Source organism: Astatotilapia calliptera, chromosome 18, assembly GCF_964374335.1.
Source record: "Astatotilapia calliptera chromosome 18, fAstCal68.1, whole genome shotgun sequence".
Taxonomy (NCBI): Eukaryota; Metazoa; Chordata; class Actinopteri; order Cichliformes; family Cichlidae; genus Astatotilapia; species Astatotilapia calliptera.
In genome coordinates this window covers 305,667-319,378 of record NC_137439.1, presented here as the reverse complement: position 1 = coordinate 319,378, position 13,712 = coordinate 305,667, and the positions used below count along the sequence as shown (strand labels likewise).

Genomic DNA, 13,712 nt, shown 5'->3' with positions numbered 1-13,712 from the left:
GAGAGACCCTGAACTTCCTCAGTTGTCGTAGGTGGTACAGGCGCTGCCTAGCCTTTTTGGTCTGGACCTGAATGTGGGCAGCCCATGTCAGGTCTGAGGAGATGTGGACACCAAGATACTTGAAGGACTGCACCCTCTCCACTGGAGCTCCATTGATGATGATGGGCTTGTAGTCTCTGTGCTGACCCCTTCTGAAGTCCACCACCAGCTCCTTGGTCTTGCCGACGTTCAGCTGGAGGTGGTTGTCCTGGCACCACGATGCCAGATTCTTCACTTCATCCATGTAGGCCACCTCATCGTTGTTGGAGATGGCACCCAACACCACTGTGTCGTCAGCAAACTTCACAATGGTGTTGGAGCCGTGGGTGGCCACACAGTCTGAAGTGTAGAGGGAGTAGAGCAGCGGTGCATGTAATCTGTAGTGGAATACATTTTTAAAGTAACCTTCCCAACACTGGACATTACTAACGATCACTGATCATACAAGCACACTTTGATCAGTTCGTATAGATCATAATGTTGCGCTCATACAGCGTTCTGTGTTCTTCATGTGACGCTCAGGGTTCAGCTGTGAGTTTCACTGCTGCTGATAAAAGCTGTAAATAAATATATATACAGGTTCTGAATGAAAACAAAAAACACTTAGAATGGACATTTACATGATCTGCTCCGCTTTGGCTACTGCGATTATGTTTTCATGAATGGTCGGATGGACAACGAATTATGGGACGCCATTTTCTCCTCCCTTTTCATAAAGATGGTCCAGTGTCTCCTCTACTAAAGGAGGTCATAAAGGAAGCATTGAAGCTTCTTCCCCTAGTGTATGGACAACTGAAAACAGCTCTGACTATGGCTGCAAAACTAAGGAAAACTGACCTTTGGAATCCCAGAGTGGAAAAAAAAACGTGAAACACACACAGGAAGTACCAAATACTGCACTTCCTCTAGGGTCAGCAGAGGCCCCAGCTGGTTAAATTTTATAGCAGAAATAAACATGTTTCCATTTTTAATTATTTAAATTAGAAACAAATAAAAAGAAAATTACACATCAGTGCATAAAACTGCAATACGTCACTTCCTGTCGTGGTGGGGCTTTTATTTTGAAGGTCATGGTCAGAGTCAGAGCGGAAGCTTGTGAGACGCCACCGTGCTAACAGCTAACACCGGGGTATAGTTACCTGAGCCAACAGGAGCACACACACCTGCAGCTCCGCGCGGATCGACACTCACACATACACACACACCGTCCCTCATGTTGCTGCGCCCCTGAAGTAGCTTCTTGAAGCTGCCCGTGCACGCGGACATCTCCATGGCGACCGAGGAGCTCTACGAGGTAATGTGAGCTAATGCTAACATGCTAAGCGGCGGAGTTTATGAAGTTAGGAAAGTCGAACAAATTAGGCAGTTATCGACTGATCGAGTCCGAGGCAGACGGTTGGAGAGAAGTCCAGAGAAAAACTACAGCTAGTCGCTAGAGGGGCCGCACGTGAGCACAGTTAGCGCAATGGTAGCTGTCTGTTAGCCTTCCGGTCTCTCCCTGTAACTGTCCTCGCGAGCCTGCTGGGAGCTCACACTTGAAGTGGTCCGTGCCCTCCGGCGGAGGAAGTTTTGATCTGATTAGTGAACAATACCTGTAATACGTCACAATGTGACGTCACCAAAGTAGTGGCGTGATGCTTATTGTGGGCTCCGCCCTCTGTGTCCTCCAGGTGGAGCGGATTGTGGACCGGCGCAGGAACAGGAAAGGTCGGGTCGAGTACCTGGTCAGGTGGCGAGGGTACGGCGCTGAGGGCGACACCTGGGAGCCCGAGAGTCACCTGTCCACGTGCATGGCGTATGTCCACCAGTTCAACCGCCAGCACGCCGAGCGCCACAGAGACGGCGCCTTGCTGCGCTCCACACGCAGCACGCCTAACCTTCACTGGGGCCCCGTCCACAAAGCGCCCTGCAAGCCACATGCCTCTCGCGGCGACGTCGATGCGGACATCCGAAGCGGTTCGGGCGACCGTAACCAGGCGAGATCTACTCCGAGCCCAACTCAGTTGCTCCCTGCCAACCCGCCCCGCCCCCTACAGCAGCCGCTGCCGGCTGACAGCTTTGGGCTGATGTCGGCGTCTCCGGCCGGCCCCGCCCGCCGTAGCGTGGACTTGTCAAAAACAGGCATCAAGATCCTGGTCCCAAAGAGCCCAATGAATGGCCGCCCAGACGCCGAGGAGTCGCCCAGCGAGGCGGCACACAGCCTGGAGGCAGGCGAGGCTCAGCTGGTCCCACCAGAGGTCGCTCTGCTGGAGAAACCGCCGTCAGGGATCCAGCTGGGGCCTGGAGAGGAGCGAGCGCGCATGGGGACCCGACCCCGCAGTCAGAACCCACCGCCTCGAGCCCCCATCACACCAGCTGCCATGCGCTCGCTCAGTGGCAGAGGTGAGTCCCGCCCAGGGGGGGGGAAGCATGCTACTGATCAATCAGCCATTACCAAATGGTGTAATCAGTCAGCCGGACCACCAGATCGATCCTTAGACTGATTGATCGGTTACGAGGCGGCGTCACGCTCAGGTGAGAGCAGCTGTGTTTCTAACAGCCAGTAGGAGAGCTCCTTACAGCCTCAGCCTGATAGTGATATATGAGAACCATATTCATTTTACAGTAAACTCCGCCTCCTTCCTGGTGATTGGTCGTTGTCCCATGACCTGCTGTTTTGTCTGTGGACAGGAAGTGGGCGTTCTGATGTTCTGCATTCTCTCTAGGAAATTCGCCACTGATTGAGGGCGTCGCCGTTGGTGGGATGTCGGGTCTGCAGAGTGCTGTTGCCGGGGCGACCACGGTGACAGGGAAGCGGCGCCTGGAGGAGCGCTCAGCGTTCGATAAACGGCTTCGCTTCAGCGTGCGTCAGACGGAGAGTGCGTACCGTTACCGTGACATCGTGGTGAAGAAACAAGATGGCTTCACCCACATCTTGCTGTCCACCAAAAGCTCTGACAACAACACGCTCAACCCGGAGGTGAGGCCCCGCCCCTGCGGTCAGACTGCCCCCACATGCCCAGAAATTCACCTCTGTCTCGTCCCTGTCAGGTGATGAAGGAGATCCAGAGCGCCATGGCAACAGCGGCGTCGGACGACAGTAAGCTGGTGCTGCTCGGCGCCGTTGGCAGCGTTTTTTGCTGCGGACTGGACTTCCTGTACTTCATCAGACGCCTGACGGACGACAGGAAGAAGGAGAGCATCAAAATGGCCGAAACCATCAGGTAACACGCGGCAACGCTGAGCGGCGTCTAAGGCTGCAGCCGTTATACAGTAACGCCAACGTTTGCTTCGTTTAAACTCTGTAGCGCTCTGTCGTCGGCATGGAAACGTGGCCAAAACCAGACCTGCAGTAGAAACGTATCTGCGAGCAGCTTGAGGGTAAAAGCTATGACATCATTCAGTGGGCTGAATGATGTCATAGCTCGCGCCCGTGTTGTTGTCCAGTCCTCCTGGTTATATCGATTACAGAGCCGAGTGTTTGTGTGCGAGGCAGAAATGATCCGTCTGCAGGTTTCCTCTGACAACAGCCTCATGTGTAAATACAGATGTTTTTACAGAAACGCAGTAGGCTGCCTTCCTTCATGGTCTCACGTAAAGCTGCAGCTCTTTAGGCCTTAACTGTGGCCCCACCCTCCTCTTCCCTCAGCCTGCCGGATATATTTGGACAACACTCTGTCCCAGTCATGGGTAGGGATGGGTACCGGTATCCGGTGCCATGATGGCACTGGTTCTGACATAAATGGTAGTGACCAGACCGAAAAGCAGCGCACATTTCGGTGCTTTATTTCGGTGCTTTTTTTTCCTGAGCTGTGATACACTTTAGATTCCAGCCAATCATTTTACGTTTCCGAGGATAGTAGGCGGGGCCAGGTACGTACGTTCTTTTATGCAGAGCTACAGATAAAAAGGCCCAAGGCGAAGCGGTCAAAAGTCTGGCTGTACTTCACAGCAAAAGATGCAAACTCAGCAGCAACAAGTGCTTTAAGCTGATACTGTGATACTGTCAAAGGAGGTAACACCAAGAATCTGATGAAACACCTGGCGACGCATAGCGTTTTGTTAAAAGCCGAGAAATGCGCCGTATTTGATAGCTTGCTGCGAGACCTCGCACCGAGTGCATCTACTGCGGGTGTGGTGCCTGTTATCGGACCCGGAGTTAGCAACATCCCCCACAAACCCGAAGAGTAGAGTCCTGGCCCCTAGCCCTGCCAGTGTAGCAGAAATGATGAGGATGATGATGCAGCAGCAGCCGTTCTTCTCTGCGTGAGTAGCTTAATGTTCGTGTGTAATTTACGTTGAGTAGGCTAACCACGTTATTACATTAATGCATGTAAGGTGAACTAGCAAACATCATCATAGCTACATGCGGCTGTCTTCTTGTTTGATGGCAGATACTCCCTTCACCCTGGCCAAAAAGGCTAAAATGACCAAAGAAAAAGTGGAAAACAGTTAAACATGAGAGGTTTTTGGACAAAGTTTGTGTTTTTTTTCATTGTTTAAGCACTGCTTCCAGCCAAGAGTGATACCATATATGCCCCATAGCTGCAGAAAAGGCTAATATTGTTATCTTTTTACAAAAAAACAGCTGAACATGAGAGGTTTTTGGACAAAGTTTGTGTTCTCCATTCTTTAAGCACCGGTTCGAGCACCGTTTAAGCACCGGCACCGTTTCAAAAGTACCGGTTTGGCACCGGTATCAGATAAAACCTAAACGATACCCATCCCTAGTCGTGGGATTGTTTCCCACTCACTCCTGCCGCCGGGTTTGGAATAAATATAATAACTTGGGTGGTAGATTCATTCTGATGGATTGTTTGTGTGTTACTGTATCCTCTGTACTGGTGAATAATGGCACTCGAATAGTTCTGTAACTATTTCATCTTCTCTCCTGGTGTAATCGAGTACCTGTCTTATATTCATTTTGTAATTGACCAGAATAGCCAAACGCCTGCATCAGTACAGGCACTGAGTTAGCTGGTAGTCCCAAATAAATCAGAATGCCATCAGTATAGCAGGCTAATCAGTATTCCCCTGAATATTAATACTTTGTCTTAAATGTTGGGCCAATGGTTTGACTGAGAGCCTCCTTTATAACCGCTTTGCTTCACAAAAAATCGATTTTTCAGTATTTCCTGTTATTCAGGTTTTTTTTAAAACTAATATCCTCGACTGTTGTTTTCATTTTATGTTTTTTCTCCAATTGTTTGCAAACTAGGAGCTGGTTTCACAGAAGAGGGGCCTGTAAACTGAAGGCTCTGCCTCAGACTTGTAAATACTTAGATTTATATCTTCTAAAGCAGGGGTGGGGAACTCCAGGCCTCGAGGGCCGCTGTGCTGCACATTTAGATCTCACCCTGGGCCAACTCACCTGAACCACACGATGAGTTCGTTACCAGGCCTCTGGACAACTTTAGGACATGCTGAGGAGGTCATTTAAATCAGCTGTGTTGGATCAAGGACTAAAACCTGCAGGACACCGGCCCTCAGTTCAATTCAACTTTATTTACACAGCACCAAATCACAACAACAGTCGCCTCAAGGTGCTTTATATTGTAAGGCAGACCCTACAATAATACATAACCCTCGAGGAGTTGGACGCCTGTAATCCATCCATCGATGTTTGCTTAATTGAAGGATTGTTATAACAGAGTTATAACAGGATGAAGATGCGTTTGTCATGTTCCCTGTAGTTGAGCTGCTTTTCTTTCCTCATTTTACTTCATCGGGTTTGACAGACCATTAACATTAAAAGGAAGGACTGGTATCGTGCCAGTAGTAGACCCAGTATACACATGTAAACATTACAGCTGTATAAAACATGAACTCTTTAAATGATCAAGAAAAAGACATGTGCTGACCTCCAGCTGTGGGGCCTTCAGGGGCTCTCTCACCCTCCAATAGGAAGGGCCCTCTAATGGCGTCCAGCCAGTGGCCATTGTTCTAGCAGTGTTGGTGCTCAACTCTGTTTTACTGCCTTACTGCTCGGTCAGCTGCTAAACTCTGTTTGTGTCCAGCCGACATTCCTGCTGTTAGCGTTTAAAACTCAGGCTTTCCCCGAAAGGCTTGTTTTTCTGTCTGTGCGCCCTGGCAACCGCCGGCTACGCTCCAATCAAGTCTCCGAGCGTTTGAGCGTCGCTGGTTGAGTCATGGAGCACCATTCCCTCAAACCTCACCAAAACCTCATCTTTGCAAGCAGGGTTTGAAATCCTCTCTTTCCGCCCTGCCTTTGCTCCAACATGTTCCCTTTGTCGCGTTGAAACCTCGGGTGCATAATCACGTGCAGGTGTTTCAAGCCCACGTTCCTGCCAGGCTGCCGTGGTCGTGGCGATGGGCTCTTCCCACCTGTAGCTCAGTTGAGTCCAGCTCCAGTCTTTGTGGTAGTAAGCGATCCACTGACTCCAGCGTCGACGGAGGTTCCTCCTCTCGTCCTTCTTTAACCACAGCAAGCCTCTGCCTCGGGCTGTGCCACATGACCACAGTCTCCTGACATAAGACATCCCGATAACCATCTCTGTCCCTAAATGTGCTTTTCCTGTGAACCCCGGGTAGCTCGACATGTGCGGTGTTTCCAGCTGGGTGTCGAGTGTTCTGACTGCGTGAAACGATACATTTTTGAGTCTTTATTCCACGGCGTGCTGCGGGGAGGAGCCCGCTCTGACGTTTGAGTCTGAGGTTTACTTGGAGCGCCTGACGGCTCGTTTTTGCTTCTCGTCCGTAAACTCTGCATCCTCCTGAGAAGAGCTTTGTGGTGTTTGAGTCTGAGGTGGGCACCGGCTTGTGCCATAATGTGCATAGTCCAATTTTCTGGTCCGTGTCAGGCGTTTCATAACCAAACGGTTTCCCTGCTGCAGAGGCGGCCCCCCGTTTAGGACTGAGGTCCTGGGTTTGTGTGGACTGGTCCTTCTGTTTGGAGCTGCCTGGTTCTGCCTCGTCTTCCCTGGTCATGCTGGATTCTCAGCTCCCATGAAAACATTTCGCTGCAAACGGTAGATTTTATGACACCATGAAACAAACGGTAGTGTATAATATGACAGACGTTTTCATTCGGTCATGTGGCACCGCCCTATTTCTCCACGCTTGTCGTTATCCTCTGCGGCCGAGATCTGGTCTCGTAGCTCGTGTTTTATATACAGGTGCTGGTCATTAGAATATCATCAAAAAGTTGATTTATTTCACCAATTCCATCCAAATTTCATTTATAGCACGTTAAAAACAATACATGGCTGACAAAGCGCTGAACAACAGAAATATGGAAGGTACGATAAGAATAATAAACACGACAAATACCAATAATAATAACAAGCTGGGCTCTCGTCACACCTGCGCGGCGCCACAGACTGATCGAGCCACGCCGCGTTGCTGCGTCATTCAGGCAAAAGGAGCCCAGCTATGTATCGAGAGCTGCTCATGCTCAGACTGTTCAGTTGGCCACGATTCCTGAAAACACTTTGTTTGTATTGGTCTTCAGTAATATTCACGATAAGATGCTGAATCTGGGGTTTTCATTGGCTGAGAGAAGGAAACACCTGAAATATGTCAGTCTGTGTGGACTGGACGTAAACATCTTTCACTTTTTCAATGGAGTTGGTGAAATCAACTTTTTGATGATATTCTAATGTTATGACCAGCACCTGTATTTCCTGCTGCTCGTTCCTCTTGAAGCCCTCTTACCTGGAACGCCGGGGATGCGCTCTGCTGTGCCGCCATCCCACGGCAGTGCTGACGTCAGCTGTTAACAGTAATTAACATCTACACTGTCAGAGCAAAGAGAGTCATTGATAAACTGGAACCTTTTATTGTGAAAAGCCCATGTTTTTGTGCTTGTTTGTTCTGATTCCTCGATGGAATAATCGCTGCATCGGTGAGCTGGGCGCTTTGACCTCTGACCCTTGTGCCCTCTTTCTCAGGACCTTCATCAACACCTTCATCCAGTTCAGGAAACCCATCGTGGCGGCAGTGAACGGGCCGGCCGTTGGCCTCGGCGCCGCCATTCTGCCACTGTGTGATGTGGTGTGGGCCAATGAGAAGGCGTGGTTCCAAACACCGTACACAGCGTACGGCCAGACGCCCGACGCCTGCTCCTCCTTCTCCTTCCCTCGCATCATGGGGCTCGCTGCGGTCAGTCAGCTGCTTCCTGCACTGTTAAATGTCCTGCATGGTTTGCCTCGCAACTCCTCCTCACTTCCTGTGCTGTGTTTCAGGCAAACGAGCTGCTGCTCAGCGGTAGGAAGCTGACAGCTCAGGAGGCGTGTCTTAAAGGGCTGGTATCTCAGGTGCTGTGGCCGGGGACCTTCACACAGGAAGTGATGCTGCGGATTAAAGAGCTGGTCGCCGTTGACTCACTGGTCAGTTCCTATCTCTCTTTCTCTCACACACACACACACACACACACACGTTTCCAAGGTTACTGTATTGATTCCTGATCAGATCTGGTCCTGATTATTTAAAGCCTCCAAACAGGTTATGTGGTGGGGCTAAGGTCAAAGGTCAGCACTGAAGCGTCTGCGGTGAAATGTCACAGTGATGCGTTTCACCCCGACGTCAGACGCTGACCCTCATCAGGTGGCCTAAAACTCAAGGTGGGCGGGGTCAGCCGTGGGCTTTTTAAAAAGGGGGCCAGGCTGGTGTGGTGGTGCACACCCACCCACAGGTGCTGTCCTCTGTGACTGATGTCACCTACACTCAGATCACAGATCAGTACACAAACTCATTGATCTACTTGCTCCAGTCACAGACTCTGTCCTTCGTGGTGTCACTTCCTGTCCTGCAGGTCCTGCGGGAGTCCAAGGCCCTAATGAGGAACACGAGTCGCAGTGCTCTGGAGCAAGCTAACGAGCGCGAGTGTGAAGCCCTGAAGAGGGTCTGGGGCTCCTCACAGGGAACTGACGCCATCTTGCAGTACCTGCAGAGGAGGACCGAGCTCTGCTAGGACCACAACTGGAACTGTGACCAGGACTTGGAGCGCTGACTGAAGCGTGGCGGATTCTGCGAAAGACGCCAACATGTCCGACTGAGGACGGTGCCTCCTCTGCTCTCTGTAAACTAGCCGCAGAAGGTTAGCTGGCTTGGATCCAACTCTGCTGACGGTCATCCTGTCATGGATCTCTATGCTCCTCCCACTGTACTGCGTGTTAAATGCTCTGTTTACCTCCTGTTTCTAAGCTCCGCCTCCTCATGACATCATGCCATCGGACTGGACAGAAAGATAATAAACATGGCAATCAGACTGTGAGGGCTATAGTTTGTGCATAATTACCCCCAACTTACCCCCGTGCCAGCTGTCAGCTCATGACGAAGGATTGGTTTTGTTTATTATGGTGCTAACCGATGTTAGCAGGCACTAAAAGAAGGTAAAGGTTGCAAATGGAAGCTAACAGGAGCACATGGATGCTAAAAAGTCCTAACAGGAGCTAACGTAGTCTAATAAAAGCTAATAGATGCTAACAGAAGCTAGCAGCATCTACAGAGCATGATAATGATCAGACATAGTTTATTTTCCAGTTAGCAGGAATCTGGCAAGGACAAAGTGATGCTTGTATTTGGCCTCAGTTGGCTCCTTGTGGAAGCCAGCCTGTGATGGGTGGGGTTACCCAGTGATGGGGAGAGCACGGAGACAAACTGGGCGTTTTAGGAAATTTTAAACGTTTCAGTTCAAACTTAAATTTAGCCTGACAGACCAAACTGAGGGCTCTCCACCCGCAGAAGCCTTACTGTCTTCCTCAGGGCTCAGCTTGGCTAACAGGTTCGCTGCTTCTAGCCTGTATGCTAATTAAAGCTAAGCTAACAGATTTCCTGCGGCCAGCTTTCATGCTAAGCTAAGCTAGGCTAACAGACTGATGGGACCTATATGTGGGACTGTCTCCTTACCTGAGGTTGTGTTTACCTGGGGTCATGCGGGGTCAGGGTTAACCCTAAATAAAGTGTTTCTGTCCCTGACTTTGACCCTGGGGTCAAGATGTTGTGTTGCAGCGCGCTCTTCTAGACTGTTTAGCCTGCAGGGGGCGCATACAGGTGCTACAGCGATGAATTGTGGGTAAATGGTGACCTCTGGCCGGTGGGCTGACTGTCTCAGGGTCTCCGTGTTTCTTTGCCAGAATAAACTCAGAATGTGTCACATGACGCTGTCTGGCTCTGTTTGTTACCTGAAATCAGCACAGACTGTAAACAGAGAGGGCCATGACCCTCAGCAGGGGTGCCTCTTCCATGAGAAAAGGACTTTTGACCTCAGTCAACTCACGGTGTGGTCCAAAAAGTCCATCCTTTTTTCTGTACTTATGGCATGTCTGAGCCTCCTTTCCTTGATCTAGGCAAAAATATCATTGAGGTCAAGGAAAGAAGGCTAGGAGAGTTGATAAGGAGTTAGGAAAGGATTGCTAAGAATCTGAACAACCTCCCAGCGTGGTGTTGGTCTGTTTCCTGAAGGCGCTTTAAAGAGGGCAGCCTCTGAGGAATACCAGTTACAAACAGTGTTAACGGTAAAAAGCTCAGAGACTTTCAGGAGAATAGTTATGTCACATTGTGTTTGTTCATAAACCTGCTGCTAATCAAACTGAGGCAGACTGACTGTGTCATTTAAAGGCTGCATGAGAATCCTCTGCAGGATGAACAGGTGAGTTTGCTGCACTGTGATGGGTTTACACACACACTCTTTGGCATCGAGCTAACACTACAGAAGAGGAGCAACGCTGTCAGCTCATTTCTATTAGCTGACACTTATCAGCTCAACAAACATGCAGTTTGTCTCACAGTGTGTTGCAGCTAAAGGTCCAGCTGCTGTATTTGACAGGGAGAGAAAAGACAAAGCTACGTTCACTCAGAGGTGGAGACAGATTAGAAGGACAGGAGAGGAAGAAGGACGCTCATTTAAAGCTCACATGGAAGTCCTCGTGGTTTTAAATCTGTCACATTGGCTGTATCCCAATTCAGGGTCTGCAGCCTTAACAGTCCACAAGGGCCGCGTACTCAAAGACCGCTAAGGCCGGAAGTGCGAGGCTTGTGAAATGGGATGGTCTAGCCTCCGTCGCTGCCCAGGTTGCCTAGCAACCATGATACTAACAGCTGGAAACGTTTCATACAGCTGTGTTTAACAGAAATGAAGGAGAACATCTTTTGTTCATTTGTTTGGGCCAGGAGTACCAAAAACAATTAAATAGCCCATTAAATAATTAAATGTTTAAGTAATGAATTAAAAAGGAAAGAAATAATGTAATATTTTAAATGAAATGAATGGGCATTTAATTCATAATATATGTATTTAATGAAATATTTAATTTATTTTGGCACTCCTGGTCCTCCATACTGACGAAGCGATTCATTGACCACCAAATGTATACCGTCTGGGAAGAAGACAAAGAGTGTGCTATCAGTGTGGAGGATGGAAATCAGCCAGGACAACTACAACTTAGGCAACACAATATACATGATATACATATATGTACACACGGTTCAGGGGAGGCTGACACACCTGAGCTCTGTCACCTGGTCATGGCTCCCTGATAAAAGCTGTGCTAGGACCTGAGCTAGCCGGTGTGTGTGCTACAAGCAGTGAAACAGTGCAAATAAAAACACGTGCGACTGCAAACACTGTTGGTGTCGCTCCATCAGCTCCAACACGTATCAAGCACAGAATAAACAGACTGAAGTTTGTATTCCATCTGTCATCATTGTGTTAATGTAGCACAGGGTTTAGCTAGCTGCACAGAAACCTCCAAAGAACTACTTTGTTACTCTGAGTACATTTCAGAGCCAGTACTTTTATACTTTTGAGTAAAGAAGTTGAATCTGTACTTTTATTGGAGTAATTTTTAACAGCAGTATTTGTACTTCTACTAAAGTACACAATGTCTGTACTTTTACCAGCTCTGCATGGCTAATTACTAAAGATCAGCTGCCTGAAGGATGAACGAGACGTAGGACGTGCGATTCGTAGGACTGGGGTCTGAAAGGATCAAAGTTCCTTCAGGTACTGTCTGAATATCAGGCACACAGCAGGATGGAGACTCACTGGCATCGCAGTCGACACTGCGCCGGTGTCATGGTACTTGGGTGATACTTGGGTTGCTGCCTTCTTATATATGTTCCCTGCTTGTAATGAAACATGCTGGTCGGTATTCTCTTCGTCCGCATGGTTACTTGTTGCTTTCTGTTCCATTTGCCTGAACTGAACTTGGTAAAAGAGCTTTTGTCCATTTAGCACCCTCGGCCTGGAACAAACTGCAGAAGGAAAATGACTGAATTCATTTCATTAAGTGATTTTAAATCTAAACTACGAATCCTTGAGGCCAAGTCCATAACATGCAACTGTTTCAATTAGATTGATTGTCATTTTAACTGACTTTTTATTTTATTTGAATTTTATTGAATTTTATTTTTATTTTATTTGTATTCTTTCACTTATTGTTGCATGTGTGTTGTTGCTGCCTGTGTTTGAGTAATTTCTGTAACTGTGAGACATCTGCTGCTGCCTATCTTGGCCAGGTCTCCCTTGAAAAAGAGGTTTTTAATCTCAATGGGATCTTCCTGGTTAAATAAAGGTTAATAAATAAATAAATAAATAATGGTCTGCGGTGGGTGGCTGGAATTTCCATAAGGCTCCTGAACTGACCTGGGATCCGCCCCTGGGCAGGGCCAACTCCAGCTCCTGCACACCTGGGGCCTATTGCAGGCAATCAAGCCAGAGGGATTTAAACCACACGTTGATGTTCATTCACTGCCAGTTCGTCATCAACACATGTTGGTAACAGGCCTTATACTTCAAGTTCTTGCTGTGATTTATCTTGTTAACACGACTCTCTTGTGCTGCAGTTGCTGTATTCATCTTGGCTCACGCTCCACCTCCGGACTCAGGATACCAAGCAATCATTCTGAAAATCTCTCTGTGCCTCACCTGCCTGCCCTCACACTCCATCTGAAGCCCCGGATCTCAGGCCAGCCTTTCCACGCCACTCAGCCTCCCCTGGATTCTCATCACCCCCCTCTCAACACTCCATGTCCCCTACTGCAAGTGAGAATTGCTACTCTTACAACTAGCCACTTCAGAGCTGCCTCCACCACCTCCCTAACTCCTCTATCTTCTCTCTTCAGTGTGACTGTTCCCTGCTCAGCTCCACTCCGCATCTCAGGCCTCATTCCCTCGCCCTAGCCACGTTCCCCAGGCCATGCCTCGTCAAACTCCACGTCTTATTGTTTTTTTTGTCTTTGCCACGTTTTCTTTTTTGCACTTAAACCTAATAAATTGTTACATCATCTGCTGTCTCTGCTCTGGGTTTCTGCACCTGAGTCCTGTTCAGTACAGGCCACTCGGCCCCGTGTAACGAGGTGTAACGGCCGGTGTAACGAGGGTCGCATTTAAGAGTTTGATGATCACGTGACTTTGTTTTCTGCCATGAGCAGAATGGAGGAACGACGCTGCTCGTGAGCACAGGCGGTGCTTCCGCCCAAGTTTGGCTGATTGCTTCTTTTGACCTGAACACATCCTCATGTTCTGATTCTGCGTTAGTAGTTTTGTATTGTGACTGTTATTTGGAGCTCCTACTGTCCTCGCCATCTGTCTCCGTGTTCTGTTATCCTGTGTCCTCAGCCACGTCCCCGTTTTATTCTCAGTCTGTCTCGTATGTTTCACGTTCAGTTGCGCTTTCCTCTCATTACTCTGAGGGTAAGCGGCGTTCCCAGCTGTTTTCCATTCTCTCGTC

At 48.8% G+C, this 13,712-nt stretch overlaps 1 protein-coding gene across 4 annotated transcripts; it reads left to right on the top strand.

Annotated features, from left to right (window-relative positions):
- Positions 1–1,093: 1,093 nt before the first annotated feature.
- On the top strand, positions 1,094–13,268 carry cdyl (chromodomain protein, Y-like). 4 transcript variants are annotated; one of them, XR_013903076.1, is made up of 8 exons: positions 1,094–1,333; positions 1,710–2,421; positions 2,745–2,998; positions 3,070–3,242; positions 7,929–8,139; positions 8,223–8,366; positions 12,826–13,024; positions 13,105–13,268. XR_013903076.1 is itself a non-coding variant. In XM_080292338.1 (7 exons), the coding sequence occupies exons 1-7, from the start codon at positions 1,310–1,312 to the stop codon at positions 12,886–12,888; spliced, it is 1,581 nt and encodes a 526-aa protein (XP_080148464.1). In that variant the 5' UTR covers positions 1,094–1,309; the 3' UTR covers positions 12,889–13,268. The 4 variants fall into 4 exon arrangements, 3 of the variants coding, with proteins under 3 accessions (XP_080148464.1, XP_026005949.1, XP_080148465.1); XM_080292338.1 differs by having other exon boundaries at positions 12,826–13,268; XM_026150164.2 differs by lacking the exons at positions 12,826–13,024; positions 13,105–13,268 and adding an exon at positions 8,792–10,137.
- The last annotated feature ends 444 nt before the right edge of the window (positions 13,269–13,712 follow it).

Coding starts and splice junctions, on each gene's coding strand:
- cdyl (XM_026150164.2), top strand. CDS start 1,310: ATGGCGACCGAGGAGCTCTACGAG. Junction 3,243..7,928: donor AAAATGGCCGAAACCATCAG/GTAACACGCGGC, acceptor CCTCTTTCTCAG/GACCTTCATCAACACCTTCA. Junction 8,140..8,222: donor GCATCATGGGGCTCGCTGCG/GTCAGTCAGCTG, acceptor GCTGTGTTTCAG/GCAAACGAGCTGCTGCTCAG.